We start from the raw sequence: 26,440 nt of genomic DNA on the forward strand, positions 1-26,440 counted from the left end.
AAAAAAAAAAAAAAAAAAAAAAAAAAAAAAAAAAAAAAAAAAAAAAAAAAAAAAAAAAAAAAGTAAGAACGTTCATCGAAATTAAACAATTATCGTTTTCGTTTCTACCTTCCGTGAAATTTCGAACATAAAGCAAGATATTCAATTCTTTCCTTCGGTGCGAAGAGAATTTATTCTTTCACGACATCAAGCTTAGGAAGTCCCGTCGATCACCGAACGAAATTCATCAACCAGTCGATCATGTGGGTCGCGATTATCGGTGGACTGATCGTTTATGCCTTGTTCAAGCTTTTCTTCTCCGGCGACGACGATGTTATGGAGGTTGAGACCTCCGATTTTAACGCTATTTTCGCCGTCGCCACTAGGTACTTCATCTGTACTCTATGATTCAGCTTCTATATTTCCATTTTCCTCTTTCCTCCTTGTCGGTTCATCAGCTCTTTTGTAATTGACTGTTTGGATTCCGAAACAATCCAGTAAGCGAACAGGACCTTGGGATTGGCTTGTTGAAGTTTTATGAAACTCCGATTCCCCGTTGCTGTACTTTATTTTTATTGTTTATTTTTTTGTTCCTGTTTCCTGTATTCTTCTAATTCGGTCTCTTTATTTTGTATTTGTAGGTTTGAAAAGCTTTATGGTGGTAAGGCTTACATTGGGCTTCGGATTCCTGATGCTGACACCGGTTCTCGTAGGAATATTGATCTCGTAGTGGTCACCAAAGAGTATGAATACTGCTTTTGAAATTGTGTTGTTTAGCTATGGATATAATGTGGTAAAAATGTTGTGGACTTGCTAACGATTTTAATAATCATTATTTCATTGTCAAATCTGATACTTTCTTTTTTCGTTCGCGTGAGAATTTGTGGTTTTTATTTTGTGTGTATGGGTCAAAAGCCTTTTTCTATTCTCATTATGATTCTGACATGTCCTTGTAAAGAAAGAATTCCATTTTTTTTTTATGCTTAGATAGTTACTGTGAAAATGAAATTAAGAAGGTTTGATAACGTTTTCTAGGTGTGAAAATTTGATGTTCTTCAGCCCAACGAAATTAATTTTTGACGTTCCTTAGTGAATAACTCCTTTCCAGGATCTTTGTTTAGATGATCCTTGTAATTCATTGAGGAACGCTGAGGAATAACACTTGTGTAATAATAATAATAATAATAAAATCGAGGTATACCACAAATAGGCTTCGTTTTGTTCTTACTTTAGTATATTTCTCCTTTTGTTCATATGTTTTTTTGACTTCCTTCTTTCGTTCTTGAGTTTTGTTGGTATGGCTTGAGGGGAGCAATAGGGTCTTCATTGATTAAGTTTTTTTAAGTTGTTTGGGACATCTTCTTTTGTGGCAGGTTCTTGGTGTAATCCTTCCATTTTTCTTTATCCAACTAGACCAAAGGATAACTCATATGGAATTGCACCAAATAACAGGACCCTGGTCTCTGTTTTAAATAGGGAGTCTTGTAAGAAACGATCAACATCCCTGCAGTTAGAGCTTGGAAGAGCTATATCAAAATTGAAGTAAATTAACAGTTTCCTTTCCACCAAAATAAAATGGTCAAAGGTGAAAGGACAACGTAGGAACAAATGATTATTATTATTATTTTAATATTTTGAAGAGAATACACCAACTAGGGAAGGTGATAATATAATGATTCCTTGATGCATTTTGTGTGTTGGTTGAGAGAGATGGAAAGATGTTTTGGTTATCTAATCCTTCCATTTAGCTGTAGCAAATTTGCGTTTGGCTTGGAAGTAGATCCCACCAGAAAAAGCTAGAATTGTCCAAGGACTAATGAGAATCATAACCATCTCCCCAGTGAAAGGTCTTCTAAAGTTGAGGGTCTTGACGTTTGTTCAATGAATCGATATCTATCAATTCTTGAACCTTACTGTTAGCCACATTGAACAATGTTGGTAAGGTAGCGATAAGAGTAAACAATCAAGCCAAGATTTTTTTCCAATACTTAAAATAACTATTTTGGAACCAGATTCTTTATAGACCAAGTGATTTGATGATTGGTAACTTAGTGGGATATTATTCTTGATAATCCTTGTTCAGCTAGTTTCGTAACAACAATAATCCTGAACTAATTGAATGTAAAATTACCATAAGGGCAATTAACTAACGGACTCCTATAACTAAGATATGTATATTGATTCACAATAATATTCATGCTGTGATAGTTTGATTCGACTTTCTAAATTTTACATTAGTTAATTCATTTACAGGGAGTTATTGCTGATATCTGTCAAGAACTTATCGGGATTTGTCTCCATCAATTCGGATGGTTCCTGGGTTTGTGATGACGGAAAGCATAAGGCAAAGACTCTTCCTGACCCTGTAAGTGATAGTTGAATTTTTATTGCTTTAACTTCCATAATTTTTCTTCTAGACCATTAAATTTTCTGGTACGGAGGAAATTTGTCAATAATGTTGAATTTCATAATTCCCAGATGTTGATATATCAATATCATAATAGTTGGCATGTGTAAGCTGTAATGCCTATTTTACTTGTACCTCAAAATTGTACATACTGACTAGTATTGCACTGTTGTTGCTGATAGAGGTATCTACATATTGGTATGGTTTAATATCATAATAGTTGGCATGTGTAAGCTGTAATGCCTATTTTACTTGTACCTCAAAATCTGCCAATTAATCATGTTGTACATACTGACTAGTATTGCACTGTTGTTGCTGATAGAGGTATCTACATATTGGTATGGTTTAAAATTTTCCTATTCATTAAGTAGCCTATGCATCTACAAGTCAGTATGGCAACTGGTTTATAATTCTTTTTCATCTTTATTTGATTTTATTGGTGTGGATTTGAACTAGTTCTAGCGCACAGAGAATTAGGTGGCTGGAAAAGAATATAAGAAGTTCAGCGAGAATAAGTTTTTTCCCCTTAAAAGAAAATTATTTATCAGTGTTTTGTCTCTGATGCTTGGTTGTGTACTGCGGATTTTGGATAGGCAGCTTTATTATATTACAGAACCTTTATGTCATGTGAATGATCAAATGCTTTTTAATTTTGCTTTTTCCATAACTGTTATATACTGTTATTCTAATTTCAGGTTGAAGAGACCAAACAATTGATACCAGTCCTTGAATCTTACCTTGAACAAAGAGGAGTGGATCTTCCAGAAGGATATTTGTCATGCAAAGTTGTACTTCCAAATCCCAAATTCCGGTAATGAGTTGGAACTTGTTCATGGTATGATTATTGAGAAATTTTACTTTTCTTAAAATGATCTCAAGTTTTGTTATCTTTTTACTTCTGATAATTAATGTTGTAGAAGTTCAGAAATTGACATTGAGTCATTTATCGGACAACCATTTATCAGATGTTGTCTATATAACTCTGAATATTTAGTAGTCCAGAAATTTAACTGGATAGAACCTGGTTTGTACAAATGCCCGAGTCAAAGCCTTCTTAAATATGAGTTCGAATAATTTTTTCTGGAGGAGTCCAGACTATTTAGTTAGAAGGATAGGGTTTGGGATAGCACAATTTCATTATTCTAAGTGGTGCTTCTCTTAAGTTCCATTATGTAAGTAAGTGCAATTAGGCTGTTATTATTTATACTCCTAAAGGATTCTTTACTTTTGTTTGTAGCCTTTCACAACATCCATGGATTTTTTTTTTCTTTGCCAAAAAAATTATTAGTGAGAGAAGGTGAAATTTGCGTAGTGAAATCAATAGTCCGTTAAAGTTTGTAAAATTCGTCTAATTGGTTTTGCAAACAGTGTATTTAAATTAGAGTATGCTTTGACATAGCTTAAGCTGCCTATCTGTTCAACTAATTGGTATTATAGACAATAGTCTATATGTTCTGACTTTGCTGGAATTTTGAATCTGATTAATTTCATCATTTCATGTGTCATGCCTCACAAATGAGCAGAAGTTCTGAACTTTTCAATACCGAGAAACGAATTTTACTATGTTGTAAATTTGATGAAATGATCGTGAAGGCCGTTGTAGGCTTTCCATTCAGTTTATCTAGGTAGGAGAAAGAAAGCAGAACAAGATAGAACACTTTCATCAGTAGGAGTATGTGAGTAGTAGCTGAAGATGGAGTTGTGTTCTTCCCCATGGGGGTGATGTGAATTTTTTAGTTGGGGGGTATTGCGTGAGAAGAATAGAGGGAAGAATATGAAAGATGAGGGGCACAAGAATGGTTTGAGTTAGATTTGGATGAGCTGCAGGGTGTAAATTCTTCATGTTGTACCTTCCTTTTCCTTTGCTTCGGACCTATTATTAGGTTTATGCATGGGGGCATCCAATGTTAGTCATTTGAGTAAAAGATGATTCTCTAGCCAACGTGAACATATCTCAACAATAATTATCATATACTTCTTCCCTTGAGGTTGGAGGTTTAAATCCCAATACTCCCACGTTTATTGTACTAGAAAAAAAAAAAAAAAATCCCAATCATCAGATCATGATAAATGTATGGTTCTGTAATCTAATGTATGATAAATATGGCCAATATTTGTATGGGCTTACTGTATGGTTATACATCAAGCATGTAGGAGAAAAATCATTCTTGTGTAAAGTGATGGTAGAGTTTTCAAGTTGTAAGAAATTTTTCTAACAGCTGCATTTTCCCCTTACAGTACAATTGACTCAGGGTTATTTCCTCCCGAAGTTACTACCTATGACCAGTGGATGCAGCTGAAACCGGGACACAGTTCCTTCTCTGGCTGGATGAAAGGTGCATTTCGTGGAAAGAAAGAGTTGCAGGATGAACCTCTGGATCAAAAGCTTAAAGCTATCCTTGGCACTGCACCGATGTGGGATAAGTAAGTTCAACATCTATGCAACGTAGAAAAAAAAAAAAAAAATCCGTAAAATGCATTGTGATATTTTTGTTTTTTCATAGAAAAACATGCTTATTGTTATTACTAACATGTGAACATAATTTTACGGCATTTTAGTAAATGATGAAAATGGAAAAAGAGATTGAAAAAAGCTTCACATATAGATATATTTTTTCCTTTTTTGGCTCAAGTAGGTTACCAGTGATGTGTGACCAGGATTGGGTTTTGGTTTACGACTATGGATGATTACAGAACTCGTGCTTTAGCATTTTTATTTATCATTCTGGTCAATTTTTTTCCTTCATGCATAGTTGGTTATCTAAAACTTCAAGATCGGAAGGAGGTTGTAAAGAAGATAGAGAGAAAAAAAATAGAAATAATACATTTTGTGTGAACTTTTATTTTCCTTTTTCTTCAGACTGGAGCTCAAAGGGAAATATATACTTGGAGAATTTCTGGAATTCAAGGGCAAGGAAGAAGATGTTCAGGATTTGAGAGATATCAAACGGTCAAAAATTAGTCATCTGACCATTCAAAAGACGAGCATGCTTGGATTCGGTAATGTTCTGCATTTTTACTACTTGATAAGAGTCTTCAACTGTTTGCTTTATCACTTTTATGTTATGAAATGGAGGAGTTAGTAATTCATGATTTTCAACATTTACTGTTGATTGATCAGCTCGTAATTTCCCTCTAATTTTCCATTTTCTCTAACATCGTACATGTCTGTGTCATCCCAAATCTATTAAGTTAGCCAGCCATCGAGATTCCATTGCTTCTATTCTGTCTTAGGGGTGTGCTCCAGAGTTATTTAACATGAAGTTCTTTAATCTAGACTGGAGAGTTATTTAATCCGTGCTGATTAGTTAGGGTGTAGAGTTGTTTAGTATGGAGAGTCCAATAGTTCGGGAGAGTTATTTAGTCTGTGTTTGGAGTGCAAAGTTTCTTAATACGAAGTTATTGAGTCGTAGTTTACATTGGCTGTTTTTTTTCTACTATCTTGTTGTACTGTTCAATTATAGGATTTTCAAAAGTTTTAATTAATATATATTCGTTCCTCCAAAGATTGATTAGTTTAAAATGAGATACATTGTCTGAAGTTTTAAAATACAAATAACTAAGTTAAAAAATAAAAAATCATATATTTATGCTATTTTAACATGATTAAGTTCAAAATGAATATTGTACACATTCTTTTGTTCAAAATATTCTATATTTATGTTATTTGTGGTTCTAATTTTATTTTATTAAGTTTAAAAGAAAGTACCAAAAATAACATAATATTTTTATTATTTGTTATAAGAAATTTTAATTTAAATTGTAGAGGATGTGTAGTGGAAGAGGGGTAGGAAGGGTTTTATAAACTAAAAAAATTGTTTTGTAGTACTGAGATCTGCATTATGATTTCAAATAATGATTTTTTAAGTTCTATTTATATTTTAATTATTATAAAATTTATTGAAAAAGTCTACTCCACGTGGGAAGTTAATAACTCCCCACCCTATCCTACTTCCCAAGTTACCCATATCTAAAAACTCTTGGCCAAACAAGGGGTGGAGTAGACTTAATAACTACACCTCATCCAACTCCTCAATTCAAACACCCCTTAGTTCGGTTCCTGCGATCTTGAGGAAGCTCAATTTATGTTTATCTCGTATTGTTTTGATGGGCTCTCCCTAATATTATAGAAATCTCAAAGAACAAGAAGAAAAATTTTGCACCAGTTGTGTATATCTCCATATCAATCCTGTTATTATTTTTGCGCCAGTTCTTTTTAAGGTGCTCTTGGCTGCATTGAGTTTCATAAGGATTCAATTGTTTTCTTTTATCATTTTGCGCTTCATAAGTTTTATACCTATCATTGTCATTCAGAGGAAAGCATCATGTGGTGGATTTAAATGATGGTCCTTCTACTTTTCGAGGTTTCTTGTGCTGATCCTGTTGTACCTTGGGTTTATAATCTGTTCAGTCGTAGATGAGGCTGACGCTTGACTGTTTACAATTTTTACATCTCTAACATGGGGCAATTTTAGGAGAATAGTGGGATATTTTAAGATGGGAATATTTCTGTGGTCAAGCTAAGCAAGGAACTGTTCCTTGCTCCGCTGATTTTGGTGGGATTTTAATGCCATTACTCCAACCCCACCAGCGCTCCCCCTTGGCTGGATCTTGCGGGGAGTGTGTCCAAAAGGTCTATTGAATGAAGTAGATAGCTGGATCTGGATGTATCATGCTCAAACTCTTACTTGCTTCTTAGGATAGGATAACGTATAGAACATTTGTAACGGCCCAAGCCTACTGCTAGCGGATATTATCCTCTTTAGGCTTTTTCTTTCGGGCTTCCCCTCAACATTTTTAAAACGCATTTGCTAGGGAGAGGTTTCCACACCCTTATAAAGGATGTTTCGTTCTCCTCCCCAACCGATGTATAAGATCTCACAACATTCTAACTCTATTCCAGTTGGATAGCTCTTTTTTAACATTTGCCCCTTCGAACTAGCCAAGTCTTATAGTCATATCATCATTTATCATTGAATTAACAGCATTACTATAAGCTAAGCCACCATCCTTAGTATGTTACCCTTAATATGTTATCTTCAAATTGGTGAAGTTATTGTGATTGTATTCTTTATCTTATTACTTCGGTATAAATACCAATTGCAGCTCCTACAAGGCTACAAGTATTATACGGTCCACGCGATTACCGAAGTGGGGGCTTAGCTCCAACTTCAGAGTGGAAAGAAGTGACAGTAAGATCGAGCACAGAGATTTTGTTTCAACCTCAGAATTCGTCGAAAGCTCGTAAGTTCAAACTCTCTTCAGTTATCTCCTTGACTCTGAGTGCATAGAGAGATAGATAGATAGATGGCCATGTAGTATCTATCACTTTGCTTATTGTCTATCTCCTCAATGGCTGATTGCTGTTTAGTTTTTAAGGATAAACTGTATTTCTACGTTCTGCTATTAAGTATTAGAAGAGAAGAATTTAATGGTTCACTCTCTTTTTTTTGGGTTATTAAGGAGGTATAATAATTAAATGTGTTTTACTGTTTAGTTTCACTTATTTCAGCTGATTTTTTTTTTACATGCTTGAGAAAGGAGTTTGTGAAGGCTGATTTTTACTTTCGATAAAATGATAACACGTTCACCTTCCATGTTCGTGGGTTCGACATAAACTTCGTTCTTACTGTCAAAACAAGATCAATGAAATAAGATTAAATTGATTTTAACAAGTGTCAGACATGTTGTGTCTAATATCTCTCAAACTTTTACGTGAGTGTGTTTTTATGGTTCTCGACTTGAAAAGATTTGTGTTTTGTGTTTTTATGGTTCTTGATCCTTTAATTTTGTGTTTAATAGGTCTAAAATTTTTGTATTGCCTTTTTTTTTTTTTTTTTTTTTTTTTTTTTTTTTTTTTTTTTTTTTTTTTTTTTTTTTNTTTTTTTTTTTTTTTTTTTTTTTTTTTTTTTTTTTTTTTTTTTTGTACATATTGACATTTATCGAAATTCACACTGGATTGAAAGTTTATGATTGGGTTAGATATAAAATTAGTTTTTATATTTTATATATTAATTAATTTGCAAATTTTTAATATTAAATTTAGAAACTTGAAAAATAAATGGAAGTTTGAGAATCTAATAGCCAATTTAGATACAAATTTGATAATTTAAAAACTAAATTTATAATTTAATTAATATGAAAAAAACATTATCTTATTATGTATTGAAAATTTAAGAATATTTTTTAAATAAATTATTAAATCTACTCATTATTTGATGTATAACTCAAAACTTATATATTTTTTAAATAAATTATTAAATCTATTAATTCAAAAATTGAATTCGATGTATAACTTTAAAACTTATTATGTATTGAAAATTTAAGAATATTTTTTTAAATAAATTTAGAAATTTAAGAATATTTTTTTAAATAAATTATTAAATCTATTAATTCAAAAATTAAATATTTCTATTAATTTTTTTTAAAGAAAGAACAAGAACATTTCTTATTTGAAAAACGTAAAAAAAAAAAAAGCAAATGCGAATATAATATGTTTTAATTAGTCATTGGAAAAAGCAATGTCGGAGATGGAAAGATAAGGGGTTTTGGGACCGGCGGTGTCTGTCGGCGGACCAATCAGCGTTTAGAGAGATTGAACCCTCCCTTTTTCTCCTCTCTTCTTCAATATTCTTCTTTTTTTTTCTTTCTATTATTTCTATTTCTATCGTTGGATGTATATTTAAATTCTCTACGTTTGAGTTGTTTTTTTTTTTTTTAAATTCTCGAGAAAGTCCAAAGATAACAATATCCGTTAATGGTGGGCTTCGGTTGTTACAATTTGGCTCACCGAATCTATTGTCGAGAGGGAACAAAACATTTTTTTACAAGGGTGTACAGACCTCTCCCTAGCAGACACGTTTTAAAATCCTTGAAGGAAAACCCGAAAGAGAACAATATCTACTAGTAGTAGGTTTGGGCTGTTACAATTTGACCCACAAAATCTTCTCGAGTCAAACTTATTACACCCTTACCTCGTCCTTTGGTACGTAGTCAACTCTTCATCACTGACGTGGTATCATGATCTAATGTTCACACATAAAACAACTAAGAAGAATACTTTAAGCTTAAGTTATAAGGTAGCCAATATAATTGAAAAATGTTAATATTATAAGGAATTAATTTTTGGGCTTAATATTAAAAACTAAAACATATACTTAGGTAAAGTTTATTATTCAAACTTCATATACACCAAATATTATTATTATTGTTAGTTGGCGTGTCTTATGTCGTCATTGATTTTCATGTTCCAATTAGATCTCATTATTTATTATTCTTATAATATAACAATTTTGCATTTTGGTAAGGTTTCAATTTCTACTCTTTTTTTTTTTTTTTTTTAATGTAATATTATTTTTATTAGAATAATAATAATAATATTAAATAAATAAAGAATTTGAAAGGCCCCCAGAGAGAGAGAGAGACAATATTTGGTGATTATTTGAGGCAACTAATTTAGGTAACATTTCCAAACCAGATATTATATGACTCACTATTAAACAAATGAGTACCACATTTCTTGCTTTCATTTCACTTCAAACTATCAAAACACACCATCCGTTCATTCATTCAATGCCCAAACTGTCCAACTCCATAGATGGATAGCGGTGGGCTTGAGTTGTTACAAATGGTATTCGAGTCGGACACAGGGCGGTGCGCCAGCCTTATAAGGGTGCTTGAGTTGTTACAAATGGTATTCGAGTCGGACACAGGGCGGTGTGCCAGCCTTATAAGGGTGCTTGAGTTGTTACAAATGGTATTCGAGTCGGACACAGGGCGGTGTGCCAGCCTTATAAGGGTTGGAGAGGGGAATGAAACAAACAAACGCAAGCAGCTCTCATTTGCAACAGCTAACAAAGAGCTAACAAAGAATGTGTATAATGGATGGAAGATGAAGATGATGATGATACAAGCTCAAGTAATCACTCCTTTTCATAAACTCTAAGATCAGTAATGAAGGAAGGCATTAAAACAATGAACAAAACAAATATCCCAATAACATACAAGAAACTCTATTCAGAATATCATCAGAACAGAAACAATATCATAACCAAACCAATTCACCTCAAAATTACTATCTATATCATCACTGTTTCTGGTTCACGCTGTTCTTCTTCTTCAGAAGATATCCAAACTTTTTCAGCAATGGCTTCTTCTTCTTCTGTTCCTGCTGCTGCTGCTGCGGCGGCGCCTGCTTCGACGGCGAGTTTCCACCATCCTCTACATTTTCTGAGCTTACCCCGTTTATCCGATCGAAACTCTCTCCGCCCTCTGCTTTCGAGTCCCCTTCGTCATCAATGGATTCGTGTTCTTGTTGGTCTCCTCCCTCTTGTGAGAACTCTTTCTTTTCAATCTTGCAGCTCTCCCACATTTTGTATTCAACTTGAACTGACTCGTCTTTTTTCTCTTCTTCTTTCGGTTTGTCGATTCCGTTTGGAACCGTTGTTTCCGAGTCCGTTTTCTCTGTCTTGTCGACTGAATCAGCACCGTTATCTACCCATGGAAACTCAAATTTGTGTTCTTCTTGTTCAATGGGTATCAATGGCTCCACTTTGTTCTTCTCTTCCTGTCGTTTACCGTTCTCTTCGGAGAATTCGACTACTTTCGGTAGTAAATCGTAGTCCTTCTCGCTGTCTGTTGGCTCACCGTTCTCTACGGTTTGCATTTTAGCAGAAGCTTCCTCAAACAACTTGGATAATTCCTCAACTTTCTTAAGAGAAACAGCTTCCCGAGTTTGAAGCTCCTCGTTTTCTTCATGAACGCTCTGCAACTCGTTCTCTTTGTCTAGCAAGCTTTCCTTCAGTTTCACGCTCTCGGATTTCGCTTCTCCGAGCGCCTCCTGCAAATAGATCACTTCCGCTTCTACTTCCTTTAAGCTATCCTTTAGCTGAGCTTCTTCTTCCCTCATCTTACAAGCATCTTCCTCAGTATGTTTAAGCAAATTCACAAGCCTATCTATTTCCTTTTCTAAGTAAGAGTTCTCTTCTTCTGATTTCTTCATAGCATCCACCAGGTGAAGCTCTTTCTCATTCCATTCAGCCTTCGACATCTCGAATTCGTGCTTCGATTCCTCAACACTCCTCGTTAGAATATCGATCTCGTGGTTTGAGTTTTCGAGCATGCTTTCAAATCGCTCGTTTGTAGCTTTCAAGACCATCTTAAGATTCTCTATCTCGGATTCGTAGTTTTCGTGCTCGGCTTGAGTAGACAACAGCTTCTCCTTGGTTTCCCTCGCCTCGGATGAGATCTCGTGTAATGCAGACGCCAAGCTTTCCATAGCCTTTTTGCTCTTCTCTTCCTCATTCTTGGAGGTTTCTAACTCATTTAAGAGCTGGTTTTTCTCTTCCAATAGCCTTTGTACACTTGAAGCTGCAAGCTTCTCATTATTCAAAGCTTGAGTTTTCTCTTCCATGACAGTTTCCAGCTGAGACCTCAGTGACACGACCAACTTCTCCATTTCTGATGTTTTTTCCTTCGTACGATGAAGATGCTGCTCCGACTCTTTCATGTCGTCTTTCTGTCTTTTAACAGTCATTTCCAGCAAACCTACCTGTTCTTTTAGAGCTGAAATCTCAAGCTCTGCATTATGCAATAGATCATTGTTGTGTCCCAATTGTTTCATCACTGATTCGAGAGATTCCGATGCCGATCGTTCGAGCTTGTTGGCATTCTCCAATTGTGTTTCTAGATCCTCGGCTCGGTTTTTCCATTCTTCTACTAACCCATGTGCGTATGTCTCAGCCATCTTTGCTGCTTCTAAATCGATATTAAGCTGTTCAATGGAAGCCTCTTTCGCCGTGATCGTTTCCTCGTAGCACGCTTCCGCTGTTTTTGCAGATTTTAGTTCGTTATTAAGCTGCTCGATTGAAGCGTCTTGCTCCTTAACCTTCTCTGCATATGATTTTGCTTTCTGAAGCTCCAAATTCAGAGATTCAATCTCTGATTTAAGCTTCGTTATCAATTGTCCATTCTCATTCGACTGTGTTTCGAGCTTGGAGTCTAACAATGCTTTCAATCTAGTTAGCTCAGCAGAGAGAATCTCGACCTTTTCGACATGAATTTCGGCGATCTTCGTCGCATCATCAGCATGGCTCAACGCCTGGTTCTTAGCGTCGGTAGTCATAGCCAACTCCATCTTCACTCTTTGAAGCTCTTGACTCGTGGACAAGAGAGCTGCAACATCTAAAGCATGTTGGCTCCTCACAGCTTCCATCTCTTTCTGCCATTCCATTTCTTTCTTATGTGCTTCCTCAAGTCCAGCTTGCTCCATCTCAACCGCTCGGAACCTTTCGATCTCGGAACTCTCTTCAGCTCGACCGCACGCCACCAGAGCTTCCTTGAGCTTCTCATTCGCCTCCTCTGCTGATTTCTGTGCTTCTTTCAATTCATTGCTCAACTTTTCTCTCTCATTTTCAACCAAAATTATCTGTTCTTTTGCCTTCTTCAGATCCTCCTGAGCCACATTTAGCTGAGCCTGTATCTCAGCAACTTTGGTACCACGAGGCTGTGCTTTCTGAAATAACAAGAACAATCAACAGGCTATAATGATATGCATTCACATATTACCAATTCTGGTGGAAGAACAGTTTGAGTGCCTAAGCTAGAACTTACATCAGGTGGGGTAGCAACTTTCGGCAGCTGACGATCGACCGCAGGCTTCGACGTTGCAGGTCGAGGGGACCGGTCGATCGAGAGCCGAGACCTTTGCAAAGGAGAATGAGAATCAGAATCTGATTTAGCAAGCCCTCTATTAAGTTTGCTCACTCTAGGAGTTGCAGGCGATGTTTTGTTGGGAGTTTCAGGTGTAGAAGATCTGTTAAGAACAATCAAAATGGAGTAATCAACATAATCCAAACAAACCCATCTCAAATTCCTAAAGAACATCCAAAAATTATGAACTACAGAAACATTTAAGCCTCCTCAAGAACAAATTCAATCAGAAAAAGCAGCAGAACACACCAACTCTGAAAGAAAAACATCCTAAAATTACTTCCAAGTAGATCTAACCGACAGAGTATGAGATCTCAAAGAAACCACCGTCAAATTGGCTATCAAATGTTAACACAACGAACCCAGAAACAAGACATAGTGCAACAGAGAGTAAAAAAAAACAGAGAACCCAGAACACAGAACAGAGAAACAAGCGGAATCAGTAAAGAACAGAGCAGAAAAAATTGAAAGAAAAAGAAGATATGAGAGAACCAAAGTGGCCCTAAAACGGGGATAAACAGAAGATCCAAGAAAATTGGGAGAGGGAATTAAAATTAGACCCAGAAGAAGTGATCGAGGAGTCAAGAACAGCAAAAGCAAACCCATATGAGATGAGAAGACATACTTAGATTTGGTGGACATGGCGGCGGCAGAGTAAGATGAAGTGAGAAAAGTGGTGTAGAAGAGAAGAAACAGAGCAGAAAAGGGAGGTGGGAAGGTGCTAAAATGGCGGCATTATGAATTGTTGAAACAAGTTTCAGAGATTCTGAGTTGTTGTTAGAGACAAAGAAGGAAAGCCAAGAAGGAAGAAGAAGGTAAAGGAAAAAATGGGTTCATAAGAAGAAAGAAAGAGAAAGAAGAAGAGAAAGTGAAATAATTTGGGTTGGTTTTGGTGTCCCTCAAATTGGCAAACCCACACCAGGGATTACAACTCAACAATGAAGATTGTAGGTGCTCTTCTTTCTCTCTCTCTTCTTTCTCTCTCTAGAAAATGACCAAAATGGGCCTGCTGGTCTCTCTCTGTTCTCAGCAGGTAAAGCTACAACAACCATGGCTGCTTTATTCCAGAGGCCATTTGAGGAATGGAAGACCTTTCTTTTTAGGCCTCAAACCCAAACCCCAACATCTGAACCCTCACCCCATCAGATTTTCAATTTCATTTCTCCCCTTTTCAAAAACATTAAATTTTCGATTTTTTTTTTTTTTTTTTTGGGAACTGTAAAAAATAAAACTTTTGCTTCAATGTTCTTCTTCTTCCATCTTTTTCAACTTTTTTTTTTTTAATGGGTAAATTGGATTCTAAAAGTTACCCACTTCTTATCTATCATTAATTTTAGTGGTTTTTTTTTTCTCCATTAATAAAAATATTCATAGATTTTTAAATTTTTTTAAAAATTGTTACCAGTAGTTTTTCGGTAAGAACAAGGACTATTTTTATTTGAAAAAATACTCGTGAAATTTTAAAAATGAAATTAATATATTTTATCTTTATAAAAAAAATCTTTAAAACCTGTTTATTCTCATCTCATATATTATTTTTAAATTTTTAAATATTATTTTTCAAAGTTTATGATTATTTTTTTAAATGTAATACAAATATTTTCTTTTTATATATTTTTAAATTTTTTAAAAAAATATAAGGATATTTTTTGAAATTTTTAAAAAATGGTAAGGGCATTAATAGAATTTTTGAAAAAAAAAAAAGTTAAAATGTAATATTTTAAATATTTTAAAATTTTAAGGATATTTTGAAATAAAGTATCAGCCATTTCTATTTAAAATTAACGATTATTTTATTAATTTTTTTTAATTCAATGGTAAATTAAAGCTTTTAAAAGTGGAAGGATATTTTTAATTAATTTAATTTAATTTATTTATTTAGTATTATTATTATTTTAATACTTTTTCTAAAGGGTAATTATTGAGTTTGAAAAATCATATAAATATTACATTTTTTAAAGATTAAACTAACGACTATTGAGACAAAAATAAAATTTTAGTAAGATATATAATTAATGATTATTTAAATTATTTGAGAAAAAAAAAAACCATTTTAATGCTTGGAAAATTTTCTTATTAAAGCTTATCAAAGTCAATCTCCCATCTCATCAAACGAAGTTCATTAAAAATTAAAAGAATATATTTGTCTAGATACTTCTTTACGGCAATCTTTCAGAAATGGTCGATTCGAGTACAGATTAATAGATAAGACATCTATTTCAAAAATCGACAGTTCGATCTTGAATTAAAAAGACAAAAGAATCATTCTTCGAGGTTTTTTGTTCGTATTTTTTTTACGTTTTATAGTTCAATTACAAATTTAGTCTTCGAGCTTCCAAATTCGTATCAGATAAATTATCTTTTTTAAAAAACGTTTAATGGGTCCTTTGATTTCAATATGAATTTTTACGTCTTTCGATTTTATGTTTAATAAATTTATGAAATTTTGTGTCAGATAGTTAGTCGACCCATTAGATAAGTCAGACTTTTATTCACGTTATTGCTTTATATTTTTATATAAAATTTTTACGTTAGAGTCATTCAAATGGTATTAATCAAATTATCTTGTAGAGTGATTCGAATTAGGAGTCGAAGCGAATTTTCTTTAATCTAACAAACCCTATTTATTATCATTTAAAAATAAATAAATAAATAACAATATAATTTGGTCAACTGCCCAGCTGTTTTTAATAATCAAAACTTCCTTATTTAATTCAAAATTTTGTCTTTATTTTCTTAAAAGGTTATATTTCTTTTATCCTTAAAATATTTTTCAACTCAATTTTTTTCCTCCTATTTAATTTTAATATTAAATTTACACCTAAAATTAATATCTTAATGGATTTAGGGGTAATATATATTATACAAAATATTAATTTAAATTAATTTTTTAGTGAATAATTTAAATTTTCAATATAATTTAAAAAATATAAAAAACATAATTTCTAAAAATTCAAATATTAATATTACAGCATAGAGTCCCTGTTCTCGACTGCATTTAACGAACAAGGAAAAATCTCTCTCTACTCCCTCCTCATTCTCCACTTAAACCGAGATTTTCTATTCTATTCGAGGTAGGTTCTCGTGTAGCTCTACCCCTAATCCTAACCCTAAACTAAATGAACATCTTTAATTATTAAATAGTTCGGTTTAGATATAATGATTTTGCTAAACTCGTTCATAATCATTTATTTATTATTATTATTATTTGGCAATCACTTTTAAACCTCTCAAAATCTATTTGAGGGGCCAAAGGATCCATGAGTGTGGCATTTTCGTAATAAAAATAAACTTTTTTTTTTAAAAATATATATTATATATTCTTTTTGTGTATCAGACAAATTGTTATTTATGTCAGATGCCCTTTCATTTTCAATCTTTATACATCGTGCCCGTTTATTTTAAGATGTCCACGTGTTTCATTTTCATTGGACACAGTTGGACCTATGATCCCCATTTTTTCTCCTTTTTAATCAAAATTAATGAAAAATGAGAATATATATATATAATATATATATTTTTTAAAAAATTAAAGTGTAATTAAAGGGAAAAAATTCAGGGGACTTTTTTTTTTTTGTACATTTATTAAAAAAATATACTTTATATTAAGAAATTTATTTATTATTTCTTAACAGTTAGAAAATATATCCAACTTTAATTTTTTTTCCTTTATTTAAACATTTAATTCTATACAATAATTTCCCTAATTTCCCTAATTTCATATCTCTTATTTTAATGTAAATTTCCAATTTAGAAAATAATTTTTAAAATAGCTTATAATAATAATTATGTTTTTTTAAAGGAAGATAAAAGATTATGATGCCATATAAGTAAAATAAAAAAATATTTTTATTTTTATTTTTATTTTTCCAAAAAAAAATTGTACTTTTTAATTTAATAGTTGAAATTTCCATTCTTCTAATTTATTTTTATATAATATAGTTTATATATATATATATTGAATGATTGAGAAAGACAATAGAAAATTATTTTTTATTATTTAAATTAGTTAATAAAGAAATGGGTAGGAAGGTGAGTGGGAAGTGGTAACAAACAAAAAAAACATTAGGTGTTTCTTGTAGAATTAGTTGGCAAATTGATTGGAATATCATATTATTAGGGTTAGGGTTAGGGTTCGGAGTTCTACCTTTACATTTATCCTTTAAATCTTTTGATGAACTGTTTCATTCGCTATGTGTCACAGTCGTACATTTTCAATCGTGTGGCGTTGTGATCTTGACACGCTTACGATCAGTCTTGAGGGGAACTCAAGCCCCATATATATTTTCGTCTGTCTTTGTGGATTCGTCGAACCATAGATGAATTTTGTCTTCGCCAATTGAACATAAATTTTTTTTTGTAGAATCCAAGCTTGTATGGGTACACACGCTGGCTGTGCGTACATGTTCAATCTTCTGCGATCTAACCGACTTGCCTCTACACTAGACCAAGTCATTTGGCTCAACCTTGCCTCTACTCGGGGCTAAGGTCTCTTAATGTAACGTCGCATCTCAACATCATTTAGGTTCCTAATTAACATGGTCCATATGTTTTGATGCCAACCCAAGTCGCAGGGTGTCGTTGGCCATCATAGCTCGCTTGATCATGTCTATCGAGAATGGGCTCACGTATCGTATATAATATTGAGACATCACAAACATCCGTATGTTGAGTTTTATCAAGGCATGGGATCCTCCCGTGTTCGTAGCATATCATTTACGAATTTCATACCGATAGTGGGTGTACAATCCAATCTTCGATCCATGGGCTAGGGTGCAATGTGGCACACCATGCTGTTTAACACTGTCCTTGAAAAATCTATTTTAAAGGAAATTGCCTGAGAAACTCATCTTGCAACACTCGCCCTCACTTTGACACACACATGTGCCACAGGGTAGTTCGCTTAGGTCACAAGGTCAAGGGTGGTAGATAGCTGACATCATGCCTCCCCCTAAGCTACATTTTGAGGCATTTCCATACAAGATTTTGGCGAATAGTCATACAGTGTCGTGGAGCGTCTGTCCCATGTCCAATTGACACCAAATTTTGTAAACTTTCATATTTCATATGGACGGACTTAACTCTAGAATCGCATGCCCAAATTTCCTTAAAAACCCCAACTTTTGAGATTAAGATCTGAGGCCCTACTCAGCCCTTCAACAACCCTATCTTTGACACTCTTGTCTACTCGTTATATTGGATGATGCACCATCCTCCTCGGTCGCATCATGACACTCATATGTCTTGGCCCTTGATTGGCCAAATGAACTCCACTTGAGGGTCGCTGCTTTGCTCATCTCGACGTGGAAGTCACACCCTACTCTCTTCATAGTATCGTTATGACACAAAGCACCAACCCCATTCACTTGCTTAGCGACGTAGAAGTCACAACCTACTCTCTTCATAATATGATTATGACACAAAGCACCAACCCCATTCACTTGCTCATCGTAGAAACTTTCAATATATAGTGTCTCACAACTAGTCTAATGAGGTTGAAACACGAGAATGCCTTTCTTTTATTAGAAGCTCAAATTCTCAACCGTCATACTAAAAAAAAAATAGAAAGATCGAATTGAATGATGATTGTAATGATGCAATAATACATTGATTAATAGGACAAATGAAATGGAGTTGTACATATATTATCTTGATAATGACAATGCTTTTGTGATTCCATTATATATTGTAATGACAACGACTTGTGTCATCCCACTATATCATACCAACAATGATTTTTTTCATTAATCCACTATCTTAATTGCCAATTAAGAACCATCTTATACAACTTTATTAGAATCAAAGCACATGAATTAGGTTGATGATTAAGTTCTTTATCACTTTCTCATCAAATAAATATAATTGTCTCTCAACTATCGACTTATAAATACAATTTTTCGAAAAGAAAATTCTTATAAGAATATTTTGGGATCTCGACGAGACTAAGACATAACTCGTTAATAATTCTAAACATTAAGCCATTTAAAACCTTAAAGAAAATCGTATCTTAACTTCGACGAGTTTTGAAATGATGTCATGATAGTTCTTCACCTAGTTTGACTCTACGAATCGATTACTCTGTCTCCACTAGCCCGACAACAATTGAACAAAATTTCCTTCAGACACTTCTTCAACCGAATGCTTCAAATTTAAACTTTGAGAAGCCATAACTTTGAGCTCGCATCAAAAGATCTTAACTTTTAGTGTGCTTAAAACTCGAAATGATTTAAATTTGAAACTTGAGAGTGTTGAGGATTGTTGGGAGAGAGTCCCACGTTGGCTAATTTAGGGAATGATCATGAATTTATAAGTAAAGAATACATTTCCATTGGTATAAAACTTTCTGAGGAAGCTCAAAACAAAGTCATGAAAGCTTATGTTTAAAGTGAATAATATCATACGATTGTGAAGGGTTCTAATTCCTAACGAAGAACGACCAAGTGAGAGAAGAGATGGATAAGAATGTTTTTGTTAAAGAGATGATTTGAGTTTTGAAGAGGTCAAAAAAGCCAAGTCATTTAAAAAAGGAAGACAAATGTTTGGAAAGGAGCAAAGAGACAGAGCATTTATTCAGATACCCAATGGGCATGGGAACATGTGTTTCTTCCTCTTACTTTTTTTGTTCACTGTTTGTTGTTCATATTCTTGTGTCAGCCAAACACACCCTACTTCAACAACTTTTTCCCTCTCTTTCCACCCAAGTTTGAAGTAATAAACCAAAAAAACAAAGATCCAACATCGTTAGAGAGATTAACGAAACATTTCTTATAAGAGTATTGAAATTTCTCCCTAACAGACGTTTAAAATCTTGAAGAGAAGTCCGAAAGAGAAAATCCAAAGAGGACAAATTCTGCCAATGGTGAACTTGGACAATTACAAATGGTATCAGAGCCACACACTGGTGGTGGTGCCAGCGAGGACGATAAACCACCTATCAAATTTCAATAAAGAAATCTTTGAGCTTAACGATAAACTACAAGTTTGCTTTTAGAAACATGGATAGGAAAGTCTGCATAAAGAACAACCCGTTGTGTTGTAACTTGCAATGTCATTGTAACAACCCAAATTAACTGCTAACAGATATTATCCACTTTTACCCGTTACGCATTACTATCGGTCTCACGGTTTTAGAGGTGTTTTAAAAGCTTGAGGGAAAGTCTTTGAAGGAAAAATTCAAAGAGGACAATATCTACTAATAGTTGGTTAACGCGCTGTTATAAATGGTATCAGAGCTAGACACCAGGCAACATTTTTTCTGGGTTCCCAAAGGAGGTGAATTGTGAGATCTCACATCGGTTGGAGATGAGAATTAAACATTTTTTTGTAAAAGTGTGGAAACCTCTATGTAGTAGACACATTTTAAAACCTTGGGAGAAAACTCGAAAGAGAAAGCCTATAGAGACAATATTTGAAGACTCTGTAGTCTGCAACCACCGTATCTTTCTGCAGTTCATTACCATAATGTTCAACCCTACACGTGAATCCCTCACCACCCATTTGTTTTTACTCTCTCTCTCTAATCTCTCCCTAAGGTCCCAAGAGAAACGGACATAATCTTATCTGTCCCAGAATCAGAACACACTTTACAGCCACTGTAAGACAAAATAAATGAAACCAAAAACAACTTTTTACAAGAAATAGTTTTCTAATGAAAAACTACAGTAACTTTGTCTGAACTCATTCTTCAGAAACTAATCATGTTATGTTTCATTGAGTCTTCTCTACAAACACAACACAGAACTCAAAGTGATTCAGAAGCTTTAATCATAAAAGGGATGAGATGAACCTTGTTTGGCAGATGATGTGGTGAGATTATATCTACAGAATGTGCGAAGCACAAGACCTGAGTGAAAAAGAGCTTCAGATATTGTTGTTATGATCATTCATCATAAGAAACATGGAAGCTGGTGGTGCAGCCTGACGCCTCGGCGTCCTCAGCCCCACAGCAGTCGTAGAATTTGGCTGCATAAGGCGGGTCGTTGGGTCCCAATTCATAGTACCTTGAATCAATCAACTGAAAATATCAGACTGCCAAATCAAGAGAGCAGATTCAATAGGAAAAAAGAAGATCATTCATTCAACGCTTGTTACAGTGTAATTCCTTATCAATATCAATGCAGTTTTTTTTTTTTAATATATATTCCAGAGAATATATATGTGTGCCCAAGTATTTTGACTTCAACAACATATGTAGCTGCGAGATTTAAATCTCTAGACCAAAACATACGATTTAATCAGCTGAAGTATGTTTAAATTGAAAATACATGCATAAATATGATTTCGAACTTGCACGATCTGCCAACCCAGAAGAGAAAGAAGAGACGAGGAGTAAAAGACAAACTAGGACAGAAGTGTCACTTGTGGACGCATCCCACACCACTCCAGTCCACTACTACATCAAATATTTTTTTCGGGGACCTTTTAATCTCTAATGTACCCACATCTTTAATCATTTTTTTTTTCGAGACTAAACAAAACTCGAGACGTGGTTAGGCTAGCAAGTTAAACCGGAGCATCGGATGCACAGCCCCACACTTCGTCTGTCTCGTCAAGGGAACTCAAACACTTCCCTTGCACAGTTTCTGGTAGAGACGGGAAAATTAGAGTGGGGGCAAAAGTGAGATGGCCGGTAACCAAACTACAGACTCCCATGTGATTTAGAATGAGTATCCACGTACTCAGGACTACAGAGACTTTATTCTACCGGGAATAGTCTGAGAACAAAGTGCGGGCAAAGTAGGAATTTCCTTACCTTGTCATGAGCAACAATCAATTGACCTGGCTTAACCCCTTTACAAACTGGAATGGATCATAAAATTGATACTTAATTTTAATCAAGCCAGCCAGACAGACAGACAAACAAAAAAGAACCCAAATGAAAGGGCATTGAGACAACTTTCCAAAACTTGAGCCAGATCTAATCACATTTGTCCAAGTGCTTCTTAGTTTAATGGGTTATCAAACAGAATCATCGAGTTATTTCAACTACAATTAGTTTGATGGGTTTTTCAAACAACTTTTGACTTTTAACTAAATAAAAGTTAATTTCACACCAGACATGAACATTCAGGTGACATAATATCCATCATTCCATCAAATTCAGTGTTATCCTAGAACTCAAAACCAATGCAAGCCAATCATGTGGTGATTTCCATCACCACCACTCCGTATTGTCACAAGTATGATTAAGCTTGGTTACAGAACTTCAAAGTGTCTAGCGATCACTACGTAATAACCATCTATTGGATCGCATTAACTATTAACATCACTTAGTAAAGATAAGTGGATAAAAGCACAAGTAATTTGAAACAAAAACATATAATGTAAAAGCCCCTTCCCTCTTCTTACAATGTTCCTCAACTTGTGGATGATTCGTCCAAGTGGCTCACGTTTATGGTTGTTGGCATGAGGAACTTCCCCCACTTCCGGAGCCATCCAGTTGACATAAATATTCAATATGATACATGAAGTTGCATATATGGGAAATAAAACTTGTGCAATTGAATTCAACCATGGAAAGCAAGCGTGAATTACACAACAATGAATACAGTTCTTTTTCGGCAATCAGAGGGTATTGTAGACACCCTTGGAAATAAATTTCTTTAAGTGTTTCCTATTTCTCCAATGTCATCAAATGTTCAGTAGCAGTGCTCTTGGAGGGCAATTAGTGTAGTGAAGCTCCTTTCAATTCACTGGCTATTGTTTCATCTCCATTTTCAACCGTATTTAATGACAAAATTTTACATTTTCTTCAAACTCGATAGAAAATTTTATTAGTTCTGCTGGCATAAACTTCATCATAATTTTTTAGGACAAAAACCAATTTATAAGCCTAAACTTTGAGTTTGTATCAATTAAAACTTTAAATTAATAATGGTATCAATTTAAACTCTAAACTTTCATGCGTAAATCAATCTAGACCCTCTGTTAGTGAATGATAACTATTTCCACGTACATTTAAAATGAACTTTGAAATCACCTAATAAAATTATTTTCTCCCAAAATTCTACCAAATTAACAAAAAAAAAAATTATGACATGATTTTTCTTGAGTAAGTCAAGAAAAATAGAGGAAGGGGAGAAAATAAAAAATTACTCATGCTAATGAAAACTACTACTATTCATTTAATTGCAACGTACTTTTCTAATACTACGTTAATTCAGGCATTTAAAGAAGACATTTATGCACGTGTTAAAATGGTTTTAAAATGGAATCCTAACCCGGTCTAAATTAACTTACTACTGAAAGGCTAGGATTTGATTTATACAATTACTAGTTTAGGGTTTAAAGTGATACAGCCCCAACACTTTAGGGGTATGAATTGATTTTTACCACTAATTTTTTCCATTTCTTTTTTTTTCTACCTTTTAAAAGATTACCATAGAGTACCATAGAGAGGGTTCACTTTAGATAAAACTAACTGGAAGATGATGCTTTTGAATATTTTGTACTCGATCTTACCTCTGCATTCTTCTTTCCTATCTCATAAGAACATTTGGCAGGTTATGATTTTGAGGGGAGAAAGGCAGTCTACATCTTTCCTAGGGAGTGACACTTATTGCAAAATCGATGTAAATAATATTCTGCTGAGCAGGGAAACAATTCCATGTGCCCTTCCACAAAGATAGGCCATGTGACAGTGCAGGGATATCAATCTACAATGCTTTCCTGCATTGCTCGAATATTGGACTATTCTCAACGTTTGTGTTAACCGATAGGTCAACATCAAAAATTTGGATTTTATTTTGTTCAATAGTTTGAGGCAAAGAATGCAGGGAAATAATTCTACCTAATGAAGTTGAGCTTAACTACAAAGCTTGATGTATAGACATGTTTGTCAAATTTATTCAAACTTCCACGTAATGCAGGAGAGAAAATGAAGCAGACAAGTGAAAAATGTGAAGTAGAATCAGAAAATTTAAAGAGAGAAGATTTGTTTTCTTTTCTTAGCCTTGAATTGGTATAAAGCCAGACGTTCTTTCTACAAGGAGCCCCTAGTATGGAATGTCAAGTGCAAGGATATTTTGTCACAAAAATAAGGTGCGGGGAAGGAAATGGAGAATCTACAAAATTCTGGATTGACCCTAAGCTAAGAAATCTTACACTTCGCAGTTTCTTCCCCAAATCATAGGTCCACAATAGAGGGGCGACCCTTTCTTGAGTTACTTAACAGAAGAACTTCCCCAATAATCAGGTACTCAAAGACTATACAAAGCCAACGAGCAAGATCAATAATTGGGGAGTATTTTCTACAATCATGTGGGGAAGTAATAGCAACAAATTTAGAAAGCGAGCCCACGTGGAATCGGTAAAACAAACCCCTTCCGAGTGAGCATTTACTCGATATCGTTCAGAAGGGGTTTGCTTTACGGATTGCACCTGGCTTGCTTTCTAACATTTGTTGCAAATACTCCCCGACTATCAATATTGTAGTTGGAACCATGAGCTACTAGGAGGCTTCTGGAGGGCGTTTTATATTCCCTCTGTATTATACTGCGTTTTACATGGAGGAATTGCAATGACTTCAATCTTAGAAACAGCACAGAAAATTTCATGAATCCAGAAGCAGAGTTTACAATATCAACATTCAAACATGGAAATGAAACAGTTTCTCTTATTCTTGTATCCTATGGTTTAACTGGATAAAGTGATGTTTTGCACCATTTGAAATTATTCAGATGTAAATGATCATGTGGTAAGCTCTTAAATTATGGAAACGAAACAAAAGAAAGCAGCATTTCAGTCACACAGCCAATTGCAGATCAGCAGCTACATAAAGAATGGTTTTAGATACAAATTCAAGATTTAAGATCACATCCCTTCAATAGAGAGAGAGAGGATAAAAAGATCATAATTTGTTTATTAAACTGTAAAGCTCTAATGCAAACTATGGTGCAAACATAAATTCCTTTATCTCGTATCATACAGAACTTGAAATCATCTATCCCGTTAATCCTAGCGCCAAAAGCCAATTACTTCTCCTCTCTTTTTTTTTTTTTCTTTTTTTTCTGCCAAAAGATCCAAACAATCATTACACCAAAACTAAACTTAACAATCACCAAGTACAATAACTACACTAAAACCATAAGATTCAAAAGCAAAAATGCCCGATTGTAGTTATAACCCACTGGCTTCAAAATCTCTCCCTGCCAGTAATGACTTATTTCAACACTAAGATTCAGTTAATCACTTCAAAAAAGCAAGGAGAATGACTCAAAAACTCAAGCAAGAGCAATTGAAAGGGTTCCCAAGGAGGAACGAGTATGATTCAATAGTGGATGAATGATGGGGAAGATTCTAGGTTACCTCTTCTGGTCGTCATGGCGGCGACAGACGAAAAACGAAGGATGGAAACGGCATGAAGAAGATGAATTGGAGGATGGAAGATAGGACCGATTACATCTTCGGCAGAGCTTCTCCATTTCTTCAGATTTAGCCTTCTCCCTCTGTTTTTCCATTTCGATGTTACACAAATTCGATGTTCCTCAAATTTCTGTGCACAAATCAAATATAACCCATTTTTTCTTTTTTTATTAATATCTTATTAATATTTCTCACGTCATTAGAAGATATATTCTTAAATTATTCTTTTTATGGAAGCATTGAATTGAACTGAGTATGAAAAAATTACTAAAGAAGACAGTGTGAAATTGGACCAGATACAAAGAATGAATCTCTCTGTGGATGGAAGTTGTTGGTCGGCGGCCTCTTAACTGTTCGAGCGTTTTCCTTTCTCCTATTATTATAGCGGGGTGATTGGTTTCGATTCAATAAGGGTAGAATACTTAGTTGAAGGTCCAGTATAATAGGCAGCATGCATGTTCGTTTTGGCTCTTGAGCGATAACGAGAAATAGACAATGCATCATCCTTGTTACTAAGTAGGTTGACTTTAACTTGACAAATTTTCAATCAGAAAAGGGTAGAAAAATATTTGTATGAATTTGATATTACAAATAATTAAAATGAAAATAATAAAGTATACAAAATAATTACCTTTCTAATCCAAATTAAATTATATTGTATCACGTGAAATCAGCTATGGTTGATCATGTTAGGTTGAATGACACAGTACCCTATATGGGTCACGACCTCATGTATTTATAGATGTGTATAATTAGGACTACATTGTAACAAACTATGAAATCATAGATTATCTTAGGATGTACAGATATGATGACCATGTATAGATATGATCATTTCAACTATTTTTATAATTATTTCCACGATCAAGTGGGAAAAATAAAAAAGTGAAATTATTTTCACAATTTAATTCAAATTCATTTGTCGGGCTCATCAACGAGTCCAAAGTTCAAGATCAATCCAAGTTCGGCCCAAAGTCAAAG

At 34.2% G+C, this 26,440-nt stretch overlaps 3 protein-coding genes across 3 annotated transcripts; 1 reads left to right on the forward strand and 2 right to left on the reverse strand.

Annotated features, from left to right (window-relative positions):
* Positions 1–94: 94 nt before the first annotated feature.
* LOC111448288 lies at positions 95–7,870 on the forward strand. Its single transcript, XM_023087783.1, has 7 exons — positions 95–365; positions 621–722; positions 2,233–2,344; positions 3,082–3,197; positions 4,625–4,810; positions 5,247–5,386; positions 7,493–7,870. The coding sequence occupies exons 1-7, from the start codon at positions 241–243 to the stop codon at positions 7,675–7,677; spliced, it is 966 nt and encodes a 321-aa protein (XP_022943551.1). The 5' UTR covers positions 95–240; the 3' UTR covers positions 7,678–7,870.
* Positions 7,871–10,242: 2,372 nt separating this feature from the next.
* Positions 10,243–14,151, reverse strand: LOC111448287 (WEB family protein At3g02930, chloroplastic-like). Its single transcript, XM_023087782.1, has 3 exons — positions 13,722–14,151; positions 12,998–13,199; positions 10,243–12,899 (listed from the first exon to the last, which is right to left on the reverse strand). Exons 1-3 carry the CDS (start codon positions 13,736–13,738, stop codon positions 10,473–10,475), a joined length of 2,646 nt encoding a protein of 881 aa, XP_022943550.1. The 5' UTR covers positions 13,739–14,151; the 3' UTR covers positions 10,243–10,472.
* Positions 14,152–20,524: 6,373 nt separating this feature from the next.
* On the reverse strand, positions 20,525–25,590 carry LOC111449057. The gene is made up of 2 exons (XM_023088900.1): positions 25,403–25,590; positions 20,525–21,096 (listed from the first exon to the last, which is right to left on the reverse strand). Exons 1-2 carry the CDS (start codon positions 25,552–25,554, stop codon positions 20,976–20,978), a joined length of 273 nt encoding a protein of 90 aa, XP_022944668.1. The 5' UTR covers positions 25,555–25,590; the 3' UTR covers positions 20,525–20,975.
* Between the last annotated feature and the right edge of the window lie 850 nt (positions 25,591–26,440).

The sequence above is a fragment of the Cucurbita moschata genome, unplaced genomic scaffold, assembly GCF_002738365.1.
Source record: "Cucurbita moschata cultivar Rifu unplaced genomic scaffold, Cmos_1.0 Cmo_Scf00010, whole genome shotgun sequence".
NCBI classification, from domain to species: domain Eukaryota; kingdom Viridiplantae; phylum Streptophyta; class Magnoliopsida; order Cucurbitales; family Cucurbitaceae; genus Cucurbita; species Cucurbita moschata.

Coding starts and splice junctions, on each gene's coding strand:
- LOC111449057 (XM_023088900.1), bottom strand. CDS start 25,554: ATGGAAAAACAGAGGGAGAAGGCTAAATCTGAAGAAATGGAGAAGCTC. Junction 21,097..25,402: donor CGCCATGACGACCAGAAGAG/GTAACCTAGAAT, acceptor GATTGATTCAAG/GTACTATGAATTGGGACCCA.
- LOC111448288 (XM_023087783.1), top strand. CDS start 241: ATGTGGGTCGCGATTATCGGTGGACTGATCGTTTATGCCTTGTTCAAG. Junction 723..2,232: donor CTCGTAGTGGTCACCAAAGA/GTATGAATACTG, acceptor ATTCATTTACAG/GGAGTTATTGCTGATATCTG. Junction 4,811..5,246: donor ACTGCACCGATGTGGGATAA/GTAAGTTCAACA, acceptor CTTTTTCTTCAG/ACTGGAGCTCAAAGGGAAAT.
- LOC111448287 (XM_023087782.1), bottom strand. Junction 12,900..12,997: donor AAGTTGCTACCCCACCTGAT/GTAAGTTCTAGC, acceptor TTGTTATTTCAG/AAAGCACAGCCTCGTGGTAC.